Source organism: Hyperolius riggenbachi, chromosome 1 (assembly GCF_040937935.1).
Source record: "Hyperolius riggenbachi isolate aHypRig1 chromosome 1, aHypRig1.pri, whole genome shotgun sequence".
Taxonomy (NCBI): Eukaryota; Metazoa; Chordata; class Amphibia; order Anura; family Hyperoliidae; genus Hyperolius; species Hyperolius riggenbachi.
In genome coordinates this window covers 619,561,499-619,579,463 of record NC_090646.1, presented here as the reverse complement: position 1 = coordinate 619,579,463, position 17,965 = coordinate 619,561,499, and the positions used below count along the sequence as shown (strand labels likewise).

General features: G+C 42.3%; 1 protein-coding gene across 4 annotated transcripts in view; it reads left to right on the top strand.

Annotated features, from left to right (window-relative positions):
- Nucleotides 1-17,965, top strand: part of DAB2 (DAB adaptor protein 2) — a 230,627-nt gene that overhangs the window by 169,981 nt on the left and 42,681 nt on the right. For all 4 annotated transcript variants that reach the window (XM_068250826.1, XM_068250852.1, XM_068250843.1 and 1 more), the window contains exon 9: nucleotides 12,241-12,303. In XM_068250826.1, the coding sequence (XP_068106927.1) occupies nucleotides 12,241-12,303 (63 nt within the window). The remainder of the gene's footprint in view (nucleotides 1-12,240; nucleotides 12,304-17,965) is intronic.

Below are 17,965 nucleotides of genomic sequence, written 5' to 3'. Positions count from 1 at the left end.
CTACATTTCCTAATGACTAGTACTGTAAGTTTCTTACGTTAATGTGTAATTACAGAGTAATCTGTGAAAATAATTGTTCGATTTATTGCTGACTTCTCAAATCTGATAAAATAATGTCTTTCTGCATGATTGGACTTCTTGTATAAATCTTTGGTTCTTAGTTGTCTGTCTTCCTGAACTAACACAGCTTTCCTCCTCTAAACATAGGCGCTACTAGAGGGAATGTCTCTTAATCTAACCACTGCCTTCAATAATATGCCGATCTTCCTTATAGCGCAGCCCAATCCTGCCCAACGCAGATGGGTCCCGATATTTTTGGAATTCTCTGCACAGCATAATGCATACCTCCCAATTTTTTTAAATAAGAAAGAGGAAAACTTAAGCCACACCCCTGCCACATCCCTAATCACGCCTCTGCCACACCCTTATTCACACATACCATAAAGATTCTGGGCCTGATTCACAAAGCGGTGCTAAAGCTGGCCATACACTGGCCCGATTTGCGGCCATTTCGACAGCAGATTCGATCACTAGGATCGAATCTGCTGCCATTCGTTCGCGCTAAACGCACCCGCCGATCCGATTTCCTCCCGAAATCGGATCGGTCCATCCATCGCGCCGTGCGGAAAAATACCGTCGATCGCCCGCGGGTAGGGAGCGCGTCGCTAGTGGCGGCCGATCCGATCAGGTATACATTACCTGTGCTGGCTCCCGGGCATCCTCTCCGCGCTGCACCGCACCGCTCTGTTCCTGCTTCCATCCCGGCGTACATTAACTTCCTGTGTCACTCCAGTGACCAGGAAGTTCAAATAGAGGGCGCTCTATTTGAACTTCTTGGTCACGGAGTGACACAGTGTACGCTGGGATGCGGTGCGGGGTGCAGCGCGGAGAAGAGGACCCGGAGCCAGCTTTAGGTAATGTATACGGGGGAGGGCAGGCGGCAGGAGCAGCTCAACAGATTGTGATCGGTTTCAGGCTGAAACCGATTCACAATCTGTTTGCAGTAAATGCAGCCATACAATCCCACTCTGATCAGATTCGATCAGATAGGGATCTGTCATCTGGTCGATCTAATGGCAAATCGACCAGTGTATGGCTACCTTAACAGTTAGCACCCTGGTGAAAAGCCTTTTATCATGCCTAAACTCAGTTTAGGCATGATAAGTTTAGGTGTGATAAGTTTAGGTGTGATAAGTTTAGGTGTGATAAGTTTAGGCGTGATAAGTTTAGGTGTGATAAGTTTAGGTGTGATAAGTTTAAGCGCCAACTGCGTTAGCACCGCAGTGCACAGCTGATCAAAAGTTTTACGCTAGCAAAGACTGGTGCACTTTGTATAAAGTTTAATGGCGCTGCTTTGCGTGCGGGACTTTGCAAGTGATCTAAACTTATCTAAACTTAGCATGCCTAAACTTATCACACCTAAACTTATCATGCCTAAACTTATCACACCTAAACTGGCATTTCACCAGAGTGGTGCAATGGTTATCATGCCTAAAGTCTCTAACTGGGTTAGCACCGCTTTGTGAATCGAGCCCAAGGTGTGATAAGTTTAGGCATGATAAGTTTAAGCACCAACTGGGTTAGCACCGCAATGCACAGCTGATCAAAAGTTTTGCGCTAGCAAAGTCTGATGCACTTCGCATAGAGTTTAATGGCGCTGCTTTGCGTGCGGGACTTTGCGCGCTATCTACACTTATCTAAACTTAGCATTCCTAAACTTATCATGCCTAAACTTATCACGCCTAAACTTATCACGCCTAAACTTATCACACCTAAACTGGCTTTTCACCAGCGTGGTGCAATGGTTATCACGCCTAAAGTCTCTAACTGGGTTAGCACCGCTTTGTGAATCGAGCCCTTTGTAAGAAAAATATGTTGTTTTATAATTCAAACCACTCTGGTCCTTTCTATCCTGGTTCATTGTCCTTTATATTAACACATGATAATAAGAAATATATCAAATTAAAGGATAGTATTTAAGTTTAGAGTTAAAAACATTTTCCAGTAGAAAAATACATATATTTCCATAGATCTGTACATAATTCCTGAAAGAGAGACAAATGAGGAAAAGGAACAATGAGATTGGGTTCTCAAAGAGGGACTGTCTCTCCACAAGAGGGACAGTTGGGAGCTATGCATAATGGTACTTTCCAAGTATGTAATGTCCAGGAGAGGCAACTTTTATTGCATTCAGTAACAAAAATGACACACGGGATGATGGAAGATGAACTCATGTTAGTACAGGAAGGCAGTGGTTACATTAAGTGGTAAAAGTGCATCCTCTTCATAGGCCATCTTCTCCAGAACACACTTTATAATGTCATTGGAGTATGAAGGGCTAAAGTTGTCCATATAACTTCATGGTATCGCATTGGATGGTTTATTGTTGTCATTCAGGAATGATAAACTAAACTTTAACCCATGACCCTCCATTCCCAGCCAAGGCAAAGACAAGAAATAAGGAGGAAAGTTAGAATATTTGCTCAGAGCCACCAGTCAGAATCCTTGTTTTTTTTCAGTGATCCGTTTTATTTACTAAAGAAATAGTTCATAAAGCATTAAATGAAAGTATTCCCCAAGTTATGTCAGACAATCAGACATTAATTCTTAAACACCTTTTTTGTTCTTTACTAGTAGCCCCGTTTTGGAAGACCACTTTAACCACTTCCCCTCTGCCGGGACGAGTAACTACGTCCCTGCAAAATGCCACAACTCTGTGCAGGGACGTAGCTATTACGTCCCTCCTCCCCGCGCTTGGTACCGCCGCTCATTACCGCCGATCGTTAGTCAGGCGTGGGCAAACGTGGTCCTCCAGCTGTTAAGGAACTACAAATCCCACAATGCATTTGCCTTTATGAGTCATGACTGTGGCTGTCAGACTCCTACAATGCATTGTGGGACTTGTAGTTCCTCAACAGCTGGAGGGCCAAGTTTGCCCATACCTACGCTAGATCAATGAATTGGAAAACAGTTCCCATTCATTGATCTAATTCCCCATGTGAATGGTCACAGCCATCTATTCAGACGGCTCTGCCATTCACAAATCCCAGCCACGCAGTCCTTCCTTTTCCGTACCAATAGTACGGAGACTGAATACACCACTGAGGACATCTTGTGGCCAAATTGTAAAATTACATCCCTCCTTTTTTTCAGTAAATAATCCCTAGTTACACCTTGTTTTTCCTATTTTCCCCTGACCTCCCACACTCCCCCATCGCTGGTTACCTTAGAGACTTTGTTGATATGTACGTCAATAGGGTATATTACTATAACTTTATAAATGATGGGCTTGTAATCAGGGATGGATGCAAAACTGAAAAAATGCACCTTTAATTCCAAATGAAATATTGGCGCCATACATTGTACTAGGGAAAAATTTTAAACGTTGCAATAACCGGGACAAATGGGCAAATTAAATATGTCAGTTTTAATTCCGGTAGCATGTATTATTTTAAAACTATATCGGCCGCAAACTGAGAAACAATGATTTTTTTTCCATTTTTTCTTCTTTTTCCTGATGAAACATTTTTAGAATATAATAATTCTTAGCAAAAAGTAACCCTCAAAGAAAGCCTAATTGGTATCGAAAAAAACAAGATATATATTGTTTTGTTATGATATGTAGTAATACAGTTATAACTGAATGAATGGAAGGAGCACTGACAGGTGAAAATTGCTCTAGTTTTTTAAGGGGAAAACCCCTTTGAGGTGAAGTGGTTAAAGCGGATCCGTGATGAAAAACGAACTATAATTAGTAACTTGTCTATATATCTTATCTAAAGTATAGATAGTTTACACAGCAAATCTATCTGCAATCAGCTTTAATAGAATATGATTATTTCTTTCTGTGATACAATGACAGCAGCCATGTTGTTTGTAAACATTACACAGAGGCAAGCTAATCTGCATCTTGAGCACTCAGCCTGTGAAAAAAACCTAATCCCTCCTCCTCCTCCCTCCTCCCCTCTGCCTCTGAAATCAATGGCTAGTAACACCTCCTCCTCCTCCTGCCCAGACTGAGCTCCCATGAGCCCTTGCTACTGCCAAGGCTCTCTGAAAACCTGTGGGCGTGGCTTGTTTAGTTTATAGGGAATTAGAGTATTAAAACAAAAACAAAAAAGAATTTGGCTTAAGGAATGCCCTATAAACAATAGCAAAGGAACACAATTATGCAATGAGTAAAAGTTCACCTCGGATCCACTTTAAAATGCTTCGTCTGCCCTGCCTTTACAGGTTTAGGTCCTTATTTAATTAACATTTTCGCCTTGGTGATATTTTCACATGTAATCAATAAAATGCCTTTTGAGCCACCAGCAAGCTAGAATCAGTTTGGCAGTACTTTCTGTTGGTACTTTTCCAATTGCAGAGGGCTGAAAAGTTATTATACACAAGATAAGATTAAATATTATCTCCTAGGAGAAAACTTGGGAGATAAAGTGAATTGCATATGGCCCAGTGTGTCTTTTTCTTGGTTTACATTCAGTAATGCTGGGAATACACGGCTCAATTCTGAGCCATGTAGATGACTCGATAGATAATTTCCAACACGTCCGATCTGCCACCCGATCGTTTCACCACTCGATTCTGCATTGAGGACAATGCAAAAAGATAAGAAAAACGAGCGGCAGATAAGAGAATCGCCTGCGGAATTGAGCGGGGAATCGATCGAGCGGGAGAATCAAGCCGTGTATGCCCAGCACTACAGAAGGAGTTTGTAGAGTACACCTCTGATGATCTAATCTTCTGTCCCATCTGCCATGGTACGGCACCTTTACTATGGGCCTTAAAAGGTATTTTATTGGTAAGTGTAAAAACATATATGAGAAAACTCAGGAGAAAAGTTAATTGAATAGGGACCCCTTTGTGTTCTGATTGTGTTTTGGATGAAGATGGCCTTTCGTGTTTTGTTGCACACAGTCTCCCCCCCTCCCCCCTCTTTCTTACTAAACTCTAATCTCTCCTTCCCTCATCAGACCAAAAATAAAGCTTGTTAAGGCTGCAAATGTGTCGGTAAGTGTAACGGTGCGCAGTGTAATAGTGACATAAATGCAGGTCCACATTGACACATAGACATTGTTCCATCTTCTGTCCAGTACAAAGTAAAGCAGTGAAGGAACACTGTTGTCCTGGAGAACAGTTGTTGTACAGATATTGCATGACATCAGCCGAGTATCCTGTTCTGTGGATTGGGTTGGGGGGTTGATGAGCAACCATTATCTAGTGATCCGGTGTAGCAGTTCACTAAATGACAATGGGCTTGATTCACAAAGCCTATTGCGCTGTAACAGAGCGAGGCTTGTTATTTGAACTATAGGCACTTCCTCTTAGTGCGGGCACGATACATGCGCCTGTGGCAACGTAGCATGACCTCCTTAGCTACGGCCGCTCCTTCCATATGCCGGTGTAATGTCTGATTGTGCTGCCCAGAAGCTCCCTTCCACACTGAGTAGCACGCATGCTCAGTGTGAAGTTAAGTATGCTGCTGGTGGTAAAATACTAAATATCTCCGCTCCCACACCACCTACACTCCCCAAATTTTTAGGGTAGAGAGGGGACCCCCAGAACGACCTCTATGGCAAATTGCAGCCCCCGAGCCTATCTCAGGAACCAGCGGGTCTCAGGGGCTGCAATTTGGCATAGATGTTGTTCAGGGGGTTGCCTCTCTTCCCTGAAAATGTTGGGAGTGTAGGAGGTGTGGAAGCGGAGATATTTAGTATTTTACCACCAGCAGCATAATTAAAAAGGAAATGTGGCCGCACAGTCTCCTATTGCACATGCGGGGCAGCGCAAATTAACAGGCAGCGCAATCAAACAGAACACCGGGCAATAATGACGTATTGCTGGCGCGATACATCACCGGCGTGACCGCTACTACCAGGCTACGCTACGTCACTATCTTGCGGCATATGGAAGCAGCGGCCATTGCTAAGAAGGGCATGCTATGTTGCTACTAGCGCACGTAGCGTGCCCACACCAAGAGGAAGTGCCTATAGTTTGAATAACTAGTGTAATTCTGTTACAGCGCAATAGGTTTTGTGAATCAAGCCCATTGTGGGCCACCTGTGGTGATTCTAGAGTTTCACAAATGATCAACCCGGGTGCTGGAAATCTATAATTAGTAGATCAGAGATCTAAAGTGTGTACACATGCATGAGGATTGTCACATGCTGGGTTCGGGGCTGTATCCTGCAAAAGGGGGAGGAGGAACAGTGGCAAGGCACACAAGGGAGCATCTTACAGCGGGAGGGGTGATGAGGGGAACAAGGGCCTTGGTGGTTGGTCAGGCTATATACTCACCTTCAGATGTCTTCTGAATCTTTTTCCCCCAAACCCTGCTAGGCGACAGAGCATTAACAATGCTGTACAGAGGCGTCATCAGCCTCTGGCTGACAAATTGTCTGTTGGGGTGGGTTGGGTTGGAGGGATGACAAGCATGTGAGACGACGGGCTGTGGAGCGCCGAGAACAATGGTGCTCGGCATCGCTAAAGATCAGACATGCCGAGTAACTATTGATCGGCGTGTGGCCGCTGTACACACACTTGCATGCTGGTCTGGTGCCCAATTCTTGGCCATAGTGGTCATTATTGTATACACCATGGCTGAGTTCAGACCAACATGGTCCAGATCCTGCAAGCGTGTTTGGTGGGGAGAAGAATGTACTTAGGAGTCACTAATGATCCGGCATGTCATTTCCTTCAGTGACGTCGGGTCTGCCGCTGTACACACACTAGATGAATGGTAGGTCCTTGTTCAGGGCCTATGGCTAGGAGTATTAGAGGCAGCGGATCAACAGGACAGCCAGGCAATCTGCATTGTTTAAAAGGAAATACATATGTCATCCTCCATATCCCTCTTACTTCAGGTGTGCTTGAAGTCCCTTGACCACTCGCAATAATGTTCTGAGCCACTTTTCCCTGTACCAACACGCTATTTGGCTCTCACTGTGTTGTACGGTACAGAGTGGGCAAGGGGCGGGACATGCAAAAACTCCTGCGGTGGTACTAAACAGTAGTGATCACACATGATTTCTCAGCATGGCCAATCACAGTTGAGGAAAGCTGGACACACTTGGAAATAGTGCATGAAATGTTCTCAAAGAATTGGCTTGGGTGATCTATGTTGCAAACGTCTATAGGCCTTTCCCGTAAGTAACAGCTCTTTATTGCTGTTTGCAAAATTCTATTAAAGGACCCCTATCGCAAACATTTTTAAAATGTAAAATACATGTTAACACATACAAAAAAGAAGCATGTTTCTTCCAGAGTAAAATGAACCATAAACTACTTTTCTCCTATGTTGCTATCACTTTCAGTAGGTAGTATAAATCTTGACAGGTTTTGGACTAGTCCAGTGATCTGCAAACTTGGATCTCCAGCTGTTAAGGAACTACAAGTCCCACAGTGCATTGCAGGAGTCTGACAGCCACAGTCAAGATTCATAAAGGCAAATGCATTGTGGGACTTGTAGTTTCTTAACAGCTGGAGAGCCAAGTTTGCAGATCACTGGACTAGTCCATCTCATTTGGGGATTTTTAGTATTTTGTTAAAAAAGCAATCCCTATGGGATGTATACAAAGATGACGGCTGCCCCTCCTACCTGTTTGCACACTATTGTGCCAGCTGATTTGAGCAACTGCCAATCACTAAGTGCTTTTGAAAGAAAGAAAACCCTAAAAATCCCCCATGAGAAACCGGGTTAGTTCAAAACCTGTAAGTTTTGTCAGATTTCTACTGCCTACTGTAACTGACAGCAACATCGGAGAATAGTAATTTGTAGCTCATTTTACTCTAGGACAAATGTACTCCTTAGTTTTATATGTTTACATGTATTTTAAATTTTACAATTTTCGCCATAGTGGTCCTTTAAGGCCATTTTCCTTAAATTGACAGAAATATGCATCAGTTTGCCAAGCAGACCTGCCCTTCAGGGGTTTATTTAATGCTATTATTATCATAGGCTGTGTGTGGCATAACTCCTACCCAGCCTTTTTAGAGGAAGCAGTTGCTTATTCTACCCAATTTCATGACGTTATTACCTGTTATTTATGTCACTATTCCACCAAACACCCATGTGCTGCTGTCTCCACCTTCACTTGTTTATTTCCCATATCAATCACCTTATTATTTATTAATTTGTTTACAAGGCCAGTTAAAGAGACTCCTTTAGTGTTAACTGTCTGTTTTGATCACACGCCGGATGCTCTCAGACCAGCAGGACTGGTTATAATTCTAGTTAATCAGGAGAATTTGTTAAAACTCTAGAATAAATTAGTGAATGTCAGGCAGGCTATTGTGTTGTGTGAATTTCATTACTGTCCCCCATGGTCTATGAACAGTGGACGCAGCTCTTTGCGTGGGTTGAGCTGCTGTGCACAAGAAAGCCAGAAATTTAACTTTACGTAAATGCAAATGACATTGGAAAGCATTTCCAAATCACATTGTTTTGTGTAAAACTCCCTCTCTTACAATGAATAAAATAACAATACTCCCAAATCTCAGATTCCTGTGCTTTTGCCATGGCCCAGGAAGAGGAAGTAGTTGATGGTGAGGAAGAGGGAGTAGTTGTTGGTGAGGAAGAGGAAGTAGTTGTTGGAGAGGGTATAAAAGCTTTGCCTGCTTGTCAGAATTCAAATTGTAATGAGGGTGATTTACTGAAAGTGTACAGAGCAGAGCAGAGAACTGCCATTTGTGCTCACTTAAAATATGAATTTGAGTGCAGTTGAGTTAAATAAAAAAGGTAACTTCTCTGTTCAGATCCTGAAATATGCTAATTTACCTTACAGCCAGTCACAAAAAATAAGAACACTTACCAACGGAGCTGGGAAGAAAGCTGTCATGAAGTTATCTTAAAAATAATTTTCAAAAACCCTGAAATATTATCATGCCCTCCCACCCCCTTATTCAATGAATGCCTAATACTTATTTCAACCACAAACCTATGCCTATCACTGACCCAACCACGCCCTATAACAAACACTAACCCACCCCCACACATATCACTAACCCTTACCCAATTTTGTGTCTAACGTTAACCCTTCTGCTATCCTATGCCTGGCGCCAGCATTACCTCCACTACCTATCTTAACACTAAGGCATCCATGGCATGACTAACACTAACCCTTCTTCCATTATGTGCCTAGCACTGACCCACCCAATATTCTGTGCTTAGCACTAGCCCTCCCCCACCTTATAGTACTAACACTACCCCCATCCTATGTGCCAACCATGTTGTGCTTAATACGAACCTTTACCTCATGATGTGCTTAGCATCCATTGCAGCTAGAGGCCAAGATATATAATACATAGCAGAACTCATTGGAAAATGAATGGTAAAAAATCTCATCTCAGAATGCAGCGAGCCAGCTGTCTCAACAAGAGCATGAACAAAAACAACCCTAGCGCAGATTCAAAAGCAGCGTCACACATAGAGTTTTATGAATTGTGTCTGACAGCTCTGCATTTTCCATCCACGTCAGCAGATGCTGTACTGCAGAAACTTCATCACCATGACCCGGCTACCTGCCCCGCATGGAAACTATTCCCCTTTCACACACATATGTTCCACATCAAACACAAAGGGGCTCATAGAATACAGCTGCTAGTGTCTTCTCTAATGTCGTGTTGCATGGATGGATGGAAGGATCCATAGGTAGAGAGATAGGTAGAAGGAGAGGGGGGAGGGGAGAGAGAACAGGGGAGGGGGAGAGAGAGAGAAGGGGAGAGGGAGGGGGAGATAGATATATAGCTAGAGAGAGAGAGAGATACCGTAGATAGATAGATAGATAGATAGATAGATAGATAGATAGATAGATAGATAGATAGATAGATAGAGAGAGAGATACCGTAGATAGATAGATAGATAGATAGATAGATAGATAGATAGATAGATAGATAGATAGATAGATAGATAGATAGATACCATAGATAGATAGATAGATAGATAGATAGATAGATAGATAGATAGATAGATAGATAGATAGATAGATAGATAGATAGATAGATAGATAGATACCATAGATAGATAGATACCATAGATAGATAGATAGATAGATAGATAGATAGATAGATACCATAGATAGATAGATAGATAGATAGATAGATAGATAGATAGATACCATAGATAGATAGATAGATAGATAGATAGATAGATAGATAGATAGATAGATAGATAGATAGATAGATAGATAGATACCATAGATAGATAGATAGATAGATAGATAGAGATACCGTAGATAGATAGATAGAGAGAGAGAGAGAGATAGATAGATAGATAGATAGATAGATAGATAGATAGATAGATAGATAGATAGATAGATAGAGATACCGTAGATAGATAGATAGATAGATAGATAGATAGATAGATAGATAGATAGATAGATAGATACCATAGATAGATAGATAGATAGATAGATAGATAGATAGATAGATAGATAGATAGATAGATAGATAGATACCATAGATAGATAGATACCATAGATAGATAGATAGATAGATAGATAGATAGATAGATAGATAGATAGATAGATAGAGATACCGTAGATAGATAGAGAGAGAGAGATAGATAGATAGATAGATAGATAGATAGATAGATAGATAGATAGATAGATAGATAGATAGATAGAGATACCGTAGATAGATAGATAGAGAGAGAGAGAGAGAGATAGATAGATAGATAGATAGATAGATAGATAGATAGATAGATAGATAGATAGATAGATAGAGATACCGTAGATAGATAGATAGAGAGAGAGAGAGAGATAGATAGATAGATAGATAGATAGATACCATAGATAGATAGATAGATAGAGATACCGTAGATAGATAGATAGAGAGAGAGAGAGAGAGAGATAGATAGATAGATAGATAGATAGATAGATAGATACCGTAGATAGATACCATAGGTAGATTAGGTAGACAGATAGATAGATAGATAGATAGATAGATAGATAGATAGATAGATATGAAGTTATAGATGAGAGAGAGAAAGTATTATATGAATAGATACAAATATAAAGCTTGTTTTACTTATTTATTTATTTTTATTAAAAGCTCCTGCACAATGTTTTGTGTTTTTGCTTTGATTTTTTTAAACGCGCATTTCGTAGTAGAGTTGCATTTCAACATTTACTTTTGCTTTATTTATTTTATAGCATGCATTAACCATCCTACAGCCCCCGGTTAGGGTGATATTGTAAGGCATGGAATTACAACACTATTTGTGTGTTTATTACCCCTGTTGTTGATGGGTTGGCAGTCTTTAAAACGCTTATCCTCATAGCTTATTATCTTCTTAAAGTAAACCTACAGCTAAAAAAAAAATGTTTGATATAATGAATTGCATGTGTAGTACAGATAATGAACAGAACATTAGAAGCAAAGAAAAGTCTCATATTTTTATTTTCCGTTATATAGTTTTATTTATAACATTGCATCATTCTGTCACAGTTGCAATTTTAAAACTATATTCTGTCTATAAGCTATAAAACAAAACAGAAATAATGACCCTTTGAACTTTGAAGATAAAACCTTATCTCAAGCTGTCTCTCACTGTTTCTTTGCTGTTTAACTGCTTCAGAAAATGACTGTATTTGATTGAGTTGGTCAAATAGCTCAGAGAAGCTCTTTTGCATAGATAACTGACGTTTTTTAACTCTTCCTGTACTGTAAAACAAAATGAGACTCTTTTCTTTGCTACTAATGTTCTATTACATACAGTAGCTGTACTGCACATACGATTCTTTATCTCATAAGTTTATTTTCACTTCAGGTTTGCATTAACAAGAAACGAGCACTAGTGTCTGCTTATTATCCCAATACCTTAAATCTAAACTAGAAATTCAGGTCACATGTTTCCTTATGGCAGTTAGCACTATGACACATATAGTAATGGCGAGCAGGCAGTACTGGAAGAGAGTGCCATAAATTGTCGATAAAATCTACTTTCGCTTTATCTCTTCACTTCTGTATAGAACCTGTACTAAAGTTAATACGGACATCTATGTATAAAGTCAGCAGTGTTATTCCTGGTGCACAGCGTACATTAGAAAGTAATTAGCATCCGCAGAGTCTGAATGCGCCTTTGGCATAATGGATGGGTCAAGGATATCAACAAACCCAAGTGAAGAAGATACACTTAATTGTTTTGCTACCATGCTTTACAATATCAGGTTTGGCCATGAGGTTGTGTTGTTATCTCCTGTTTTGGTGAATATTTCAATAACCTTCTTGTTCTTTTTGAAGGGTGTTGACCAGATGAATTTATTTGGTGATATGTCCACACCCCCAGATCTCAACAGTCCAACAGTAAGTACTTGCTATAGAATCTACAATCAGCATTGTGCAAAGGGAATCTGGGGGAGATTTGCGTCAGGTTGAGACTGCAATGTCTTCAGAAATCAAGTAAACAAAAATGACCCCATAGTGACCACAAATGTAGTTATCTACAGGTCAGGTGGCTTGAGGTGGGAATACTTATGGTCTGTGAACTCCTCATTGTCCTTGTTAGTACGGTAGTGGAACCCTCTCGAGTATATCAGCACCCATCGGAGTATCTGGTAGGCCAAATGGAGGTGATCTGGACGTAGCACCAGCTTTCTCCTCTAGAATCACACAAATCCCGCCCACCTTTCCTCATCATGCAGTCGTATGGCCAGCAAAGGGAGGGTGGATGGGATCTACATAAAAAATTAGATAATATCCTGAATGTTCTCAACTCTGTTTAACTACTTAAGTCCCACAGGTTTATAACCCCCCTCCTCCCCAGTGACCAGGCCATTTTTTACAATTGGGCACTTCACAAATGTAATGGTTTATTGCTCAGTCATACAACATAGCACCCACATGAATTCTACTTCCTTTTCTTCTCACAAATAGAGCTTTACTTTGGTGGTATTTGATTGCTGCCTATGTTGTTGTTTTTTAATTATCAAAAAATCCAAACATTTTTGTAAAAAAAAATATTTTTTTCACCCCCTCCCCTCCTCCTCTAAATTGGCCATACACTATGATACATACACTACATACATGCATAGACATATGCCTATGGTAGGGATTCAAATGTGACCCCCTCTGAGGGAGTTAAGTGACAAGACTATACTCTGCACAGTGCTTTGTAAGATGCCAGCGCTATGTATAAACATACATATACATTTGAATAAAAAAAAAAACAGCCTGCCAGCACTGATCAGCAGCTGGCAGGCTGATTGCTGGGGCCCGCTGTGTACAGTGATGGGAGGTCACGCTAATGCAAGCGCAAGCTCCCATTAAATCCAGTTCTTCGCGAGGTGACGCATATATGCGTTGCAGAGGAGCAGCAGAGCCTCACTGCCGCCGACATCCTGCGTTAGGCGGTCGGCAAGAGGTTAAAGCCACTTTCACAATGGTCATTGTGTTGCATTCCCTGTGACAGTAGCAATGAATCGGGACAGTGACACTGCACGTTATGCTTGTGTTACACCCCATTGTATACGAGGTAAGTGTATGAAATACCAATAACCAATTTAAAGTGTACCTGAGATGGGACAGGACAAAAAAATTATACATACCTGGGGCTTCCTCCAGACCCATCCAGGCACATCGCTGCCTCGCCATCCTCCAGTGCCTTCTGGATTCTCCACAATTGGCCCTGGAAAGTCCTCCAGCCAGCGCAGACTGGCAACACATGCTCCCATGGCCTGCCCAGTAAGCCCCAGATCGGAGCAATTGTGGAAGATCCCGGCAGCAGAGGAGGATGGCGAGGAAGCAATAAGCCTGCAGAAGCCACAGGAATGTATAATTTTTTTATCTTGCCACATCTCAGATTTCCTTTAATGTTAAAGAAGACTATTCAACTAGGATTACTGTATTTCATGTGTATAGAAAATTGAGTTATAATGTACTAAAAAACATTCTCATGTTCGTGTTTTACAATAACAGTTAAAAACATTGGAAACAGAAAATAATGTTCAACCAAATGGACATAACAGCTTTACCCAAACTGGGGCTTTAAAATGTGCCCTCTGACTATCACATGCACACACCCACACACACATATTTGAACAGAGATAACTTTATTTTCTAATTTTGGTTCTGTACATTACCACAATACATTTTAAATGAAACAACTCAGATGCAGTTGAAGTGCAGACATTCAGCTTTAATTCAATAAAGTGAACAAAACAATTGCATAAAATGTGAGGCAACTAAAGCATTTTGTTATCACAATCCCTTTATTTCAGGGGCTCAAAAGTTATTGGACAATTGACTTAAAGGCTCCTTAACCAGTTAATGACAATCTAACTTATTAAAACGTCCTGTTTGAGCCTGTTAACGGCAACAGGACGTTTTAATAAGTCGCGCGTTCCCGCCGCCGCTCTGCACGTGTGCGCACCGCTCCCGCCGCCGTTTACCATCGGGTCAACGCGATTTGGGATTGGGGAAGAGGACCAAGCGGTCCTCTACCCAATCGCATTGCCTGGAATGAATGGACGTGACCGCGATCAGCGGCCGCGTCCATTCATAAAACAGGAAGCCATCACAGTGTAGTTAAAAGTAAAAAAAAAAAGAGTGAACACTTCCTATAACAGAAGAGTGTTCACTAGCGCCATCTTGTGGCCAAAAAGTCAAATTACACATACAGGCACATACATACATACATACACAATATTAATAAAATTAATAACTTACACTTCCAAAGACCACCTCCCCCCCCCCCCCCCAAATAAAAAATACGTAAATAGTTGCTTTAGGGCAGGGCTGCCCAATAGGTTGATCGTGATCTACCGGTAGATCGCGACCGCCTGATTGGTAGATCGCAGCCTCATGGCCGCGTCCCATTGAATTTAGCAGCCAGCAGCTTAAGAACGCGGCCAATTGGCCACGTCCTGTCAGATTCTGCTGCTGGCCGCGGGGAGGAGAGAGGCGGGGAGGAGAGAGGCGCGGCTGAGAGGCCGGGGGCGGTGACGCAGTGTCATGGCTGGGGGGCGGCGCTGGAGACAACACTTCCGCCTTCACTCACGCTGTCCGCCGGAGCCTACCTCAGCCGCCAAACTGCATATCTGCACTCCAGGCAGCCGCGGCTGAGGGGGTGAAGCCAGGACGCCATCGCTGGAGGGAGGTAAGTTGCGTGCACCCGGGCTTCTATACCCAGCTAACCTACACTAAGGCACCCAGCTAACCTACACTAAGGCACCCAGCTAACCTACACTAAGGCACCCAGCTAACCTACACTAAGGGACCCAGCTAACCTACACTAAGGGACCCAGCTAATCTACACTAAGGGACCCAGCTAACCTACACTAAGGGACCCAGGTAACCTACACTGAAGGCACCCAGCTAACTTACACTGAAGGCACCCAGCTAACCTACACTGAAGGCACCCAGCTAACCTATACTGAAGGCACCCAGCTAACCTACACTGAAGGCACCCAGCTAACCTACACTGAAGGCACCCAGCTAACCTACACTGAAGGCACCCAGCTAACCTATACTGAAGGCACCCAGCTAACCTACACTGAAGGCACCCAGCTAACCTATACTGAAGGCACCCAGCTAACCTATACTGAAGGCACCCAGCTAACCTATACTGAAGGCACCCAGCTAACCTATACTGTAGGCACCTATATCTAACTACCTTTGCAGGGGGGGGGGGATTGCCTTTGAAATGCCGGTAGATCTCCTGGCCTCAGCGAATTTAAAAGTAGCTCGCGAGCCTAAAAAGTGTGGGCACCCCTGCCTTAGGGACTCAGCTTTTTTAATCTATATTCTATGAGGAAAAATTACTTTTACTTTACTACATAGGGGCTTGTAATTATGGAGCGGACAAAAAGAAAAACAAAACAGAAAAATAACACCTATATTTCCAAATAATATATTGTCGCCATACATTGTGATAGCGACATAATGGTTAATGGGCATGTGTGGGCAAATCCATTGTAATGTCATTATCAATTACAGTCGACTCCAATATTCAACCCTCTTAAGATGTCATTTTTTTATTGACTCAAGTATACAGTAAGTATATCCAGCAAAGCTAATGGCTGCACTTGGGGAACAGGAGTGGTAAATGACTGCACTGCATACAGTATTGCAGCCATGAACCCTTCCTGTCCCTTAAAGGGACACTTAAGTAAAAAAAAAAAAAAAGAGTTTTACTCACCTGGGACTTCCAATAGCCCGCTACAGCTGTCCGGTGCCCTCGCCATCTCCCTCCGATCCTCCTGGCCCCGCCGGCAGCCACTTCCTGTTTCGGTGACAGGAGCTGACAGGCTGGGGACGCGAGTGATTCTTCGCGTTCCTGGCCACAATAGCGCCATCTATGCTGCTATAGCATATATCATATACCATATAGCAGCATAGAGGGTGCTAATGTGTCTGGGAACGCGAAGAATCACTCGCATCCCCAGCCTGTCAGCTCCTGTCACCGAAACAGGAAGTGGCTGCTGGCGGGCCAGGAGGATCGGAGGGAGACAGCGAGGGCACTGGACAGCTGCAGGGGGCTATTGGAAGCCCTAGGTGAGTAAAACTCATTTTTTTTTGTTTGACTTAAGTGTCCCTTTAAGTGCAGCCAATACCTCCTCCAGGCCCACAATTGCTGCAATTACTCACTCATTTATGCAGCCCAGTATTTCCCCCCTGCCCCTTTCCTTGTTAATTGTTGTGGCCAGAACTTTCAGACCTGTGATTTCTTGACAATTCCTTTCCTCAAAGTATCACTTACCGCTGGGTAAATTGTTGCAAATGGGAATGTCACTTCTAGTACACACATTACTCAGTGTGCTCAGTGTTGACCGTGACTTGTGTATAAGTCGACCCCTTATACTTTTATGAAGTGAATCAGACCTAAATTTCTAGACTTATACTCGAGTATATACAGTAAGCATTTAGAAGGCCTGGAGTTGATTTGAGGTGTGGGGCTTGCATGTGGAAGATCAAAGGAGCTCTCCATGCAGATAAAGAAAGCATCCTTAAAGGAGTTATCAGGTGAATTTTAATAACATAAGCAGCTCCCTCCCGGTCCCCGGCGATGACGTCAGGCCGACCTCCGCTGTCAATCACCGCCACGTGGACCGGAGCGGACTGCGACCTGGAGGTCGGCCTGACGTCATGGCCAGGGACCGGGAGGGAGCTGCGGTGAACGGCTGCTGGCAGAGCTGCGGCGAGGGACATGCTGGGAGCTTGGGGCTGGAGGAAGCCCCGGGTAAGTAGCGCCTATTTTATTAAAATTCGCCTGATAACTCCTTTAAGCTGCTAAAATAGAAAAAAAAGAGAAATTGCTACAAAATCTACAGTTTGGTACATCCTGAGAGAGATCAAATTTGTTGCCTCATCCACCAATCCATGGGCACCTGAACTTTACTTCTGTGATAGTTTTCCCACCTTATTGTTAGTCATTTCTTTCTTGTCAGAAGCATAACAGGTTTTCAATAGAATAAAGGTGAAAACAGACTAAAGACAAAAGAGATGATTCCCAGAGAATAACTTTGTGTAGCAACCCCTTTGTAACAAGAAGTGGTATTACCCAACTCTCAGTCATGTGATTTAAGGTAAATCAGGGGTTCTGTGTACAAGAGATACTGCCTTTGCCAAAGTTCAGGTGGAATGTATTGCTCAAGTTATTTGCTCAGCCAGTAATCATAAATAGTTTTAGAGGTTTACCGGGAAATCTAGTGAGGATTTCAAAATGTTGCTACAAAAGCTGCTGTTTACAGTCTATCGTAACAGTAACTGTATCAACGTCTCCTCATTCCCATAAGTAGGTAATATGCAGCTTAGGATTTAACAGCTGTACTAAACACACAACTTTACAACTTTCACCTTAAAGAGGAACTCCAGTGAAAATAATGTAATAAAAAAGTGCTTCATTTTTACAATAATTATGTATAAATGGTTTAGTCAGTGTTTGCCCATTGTAAAATATTTTAAATCCCTGATTTACATTCTGACATTTATCACATGGTGACATTTTTACTGCTGGCAAGTGATGTAG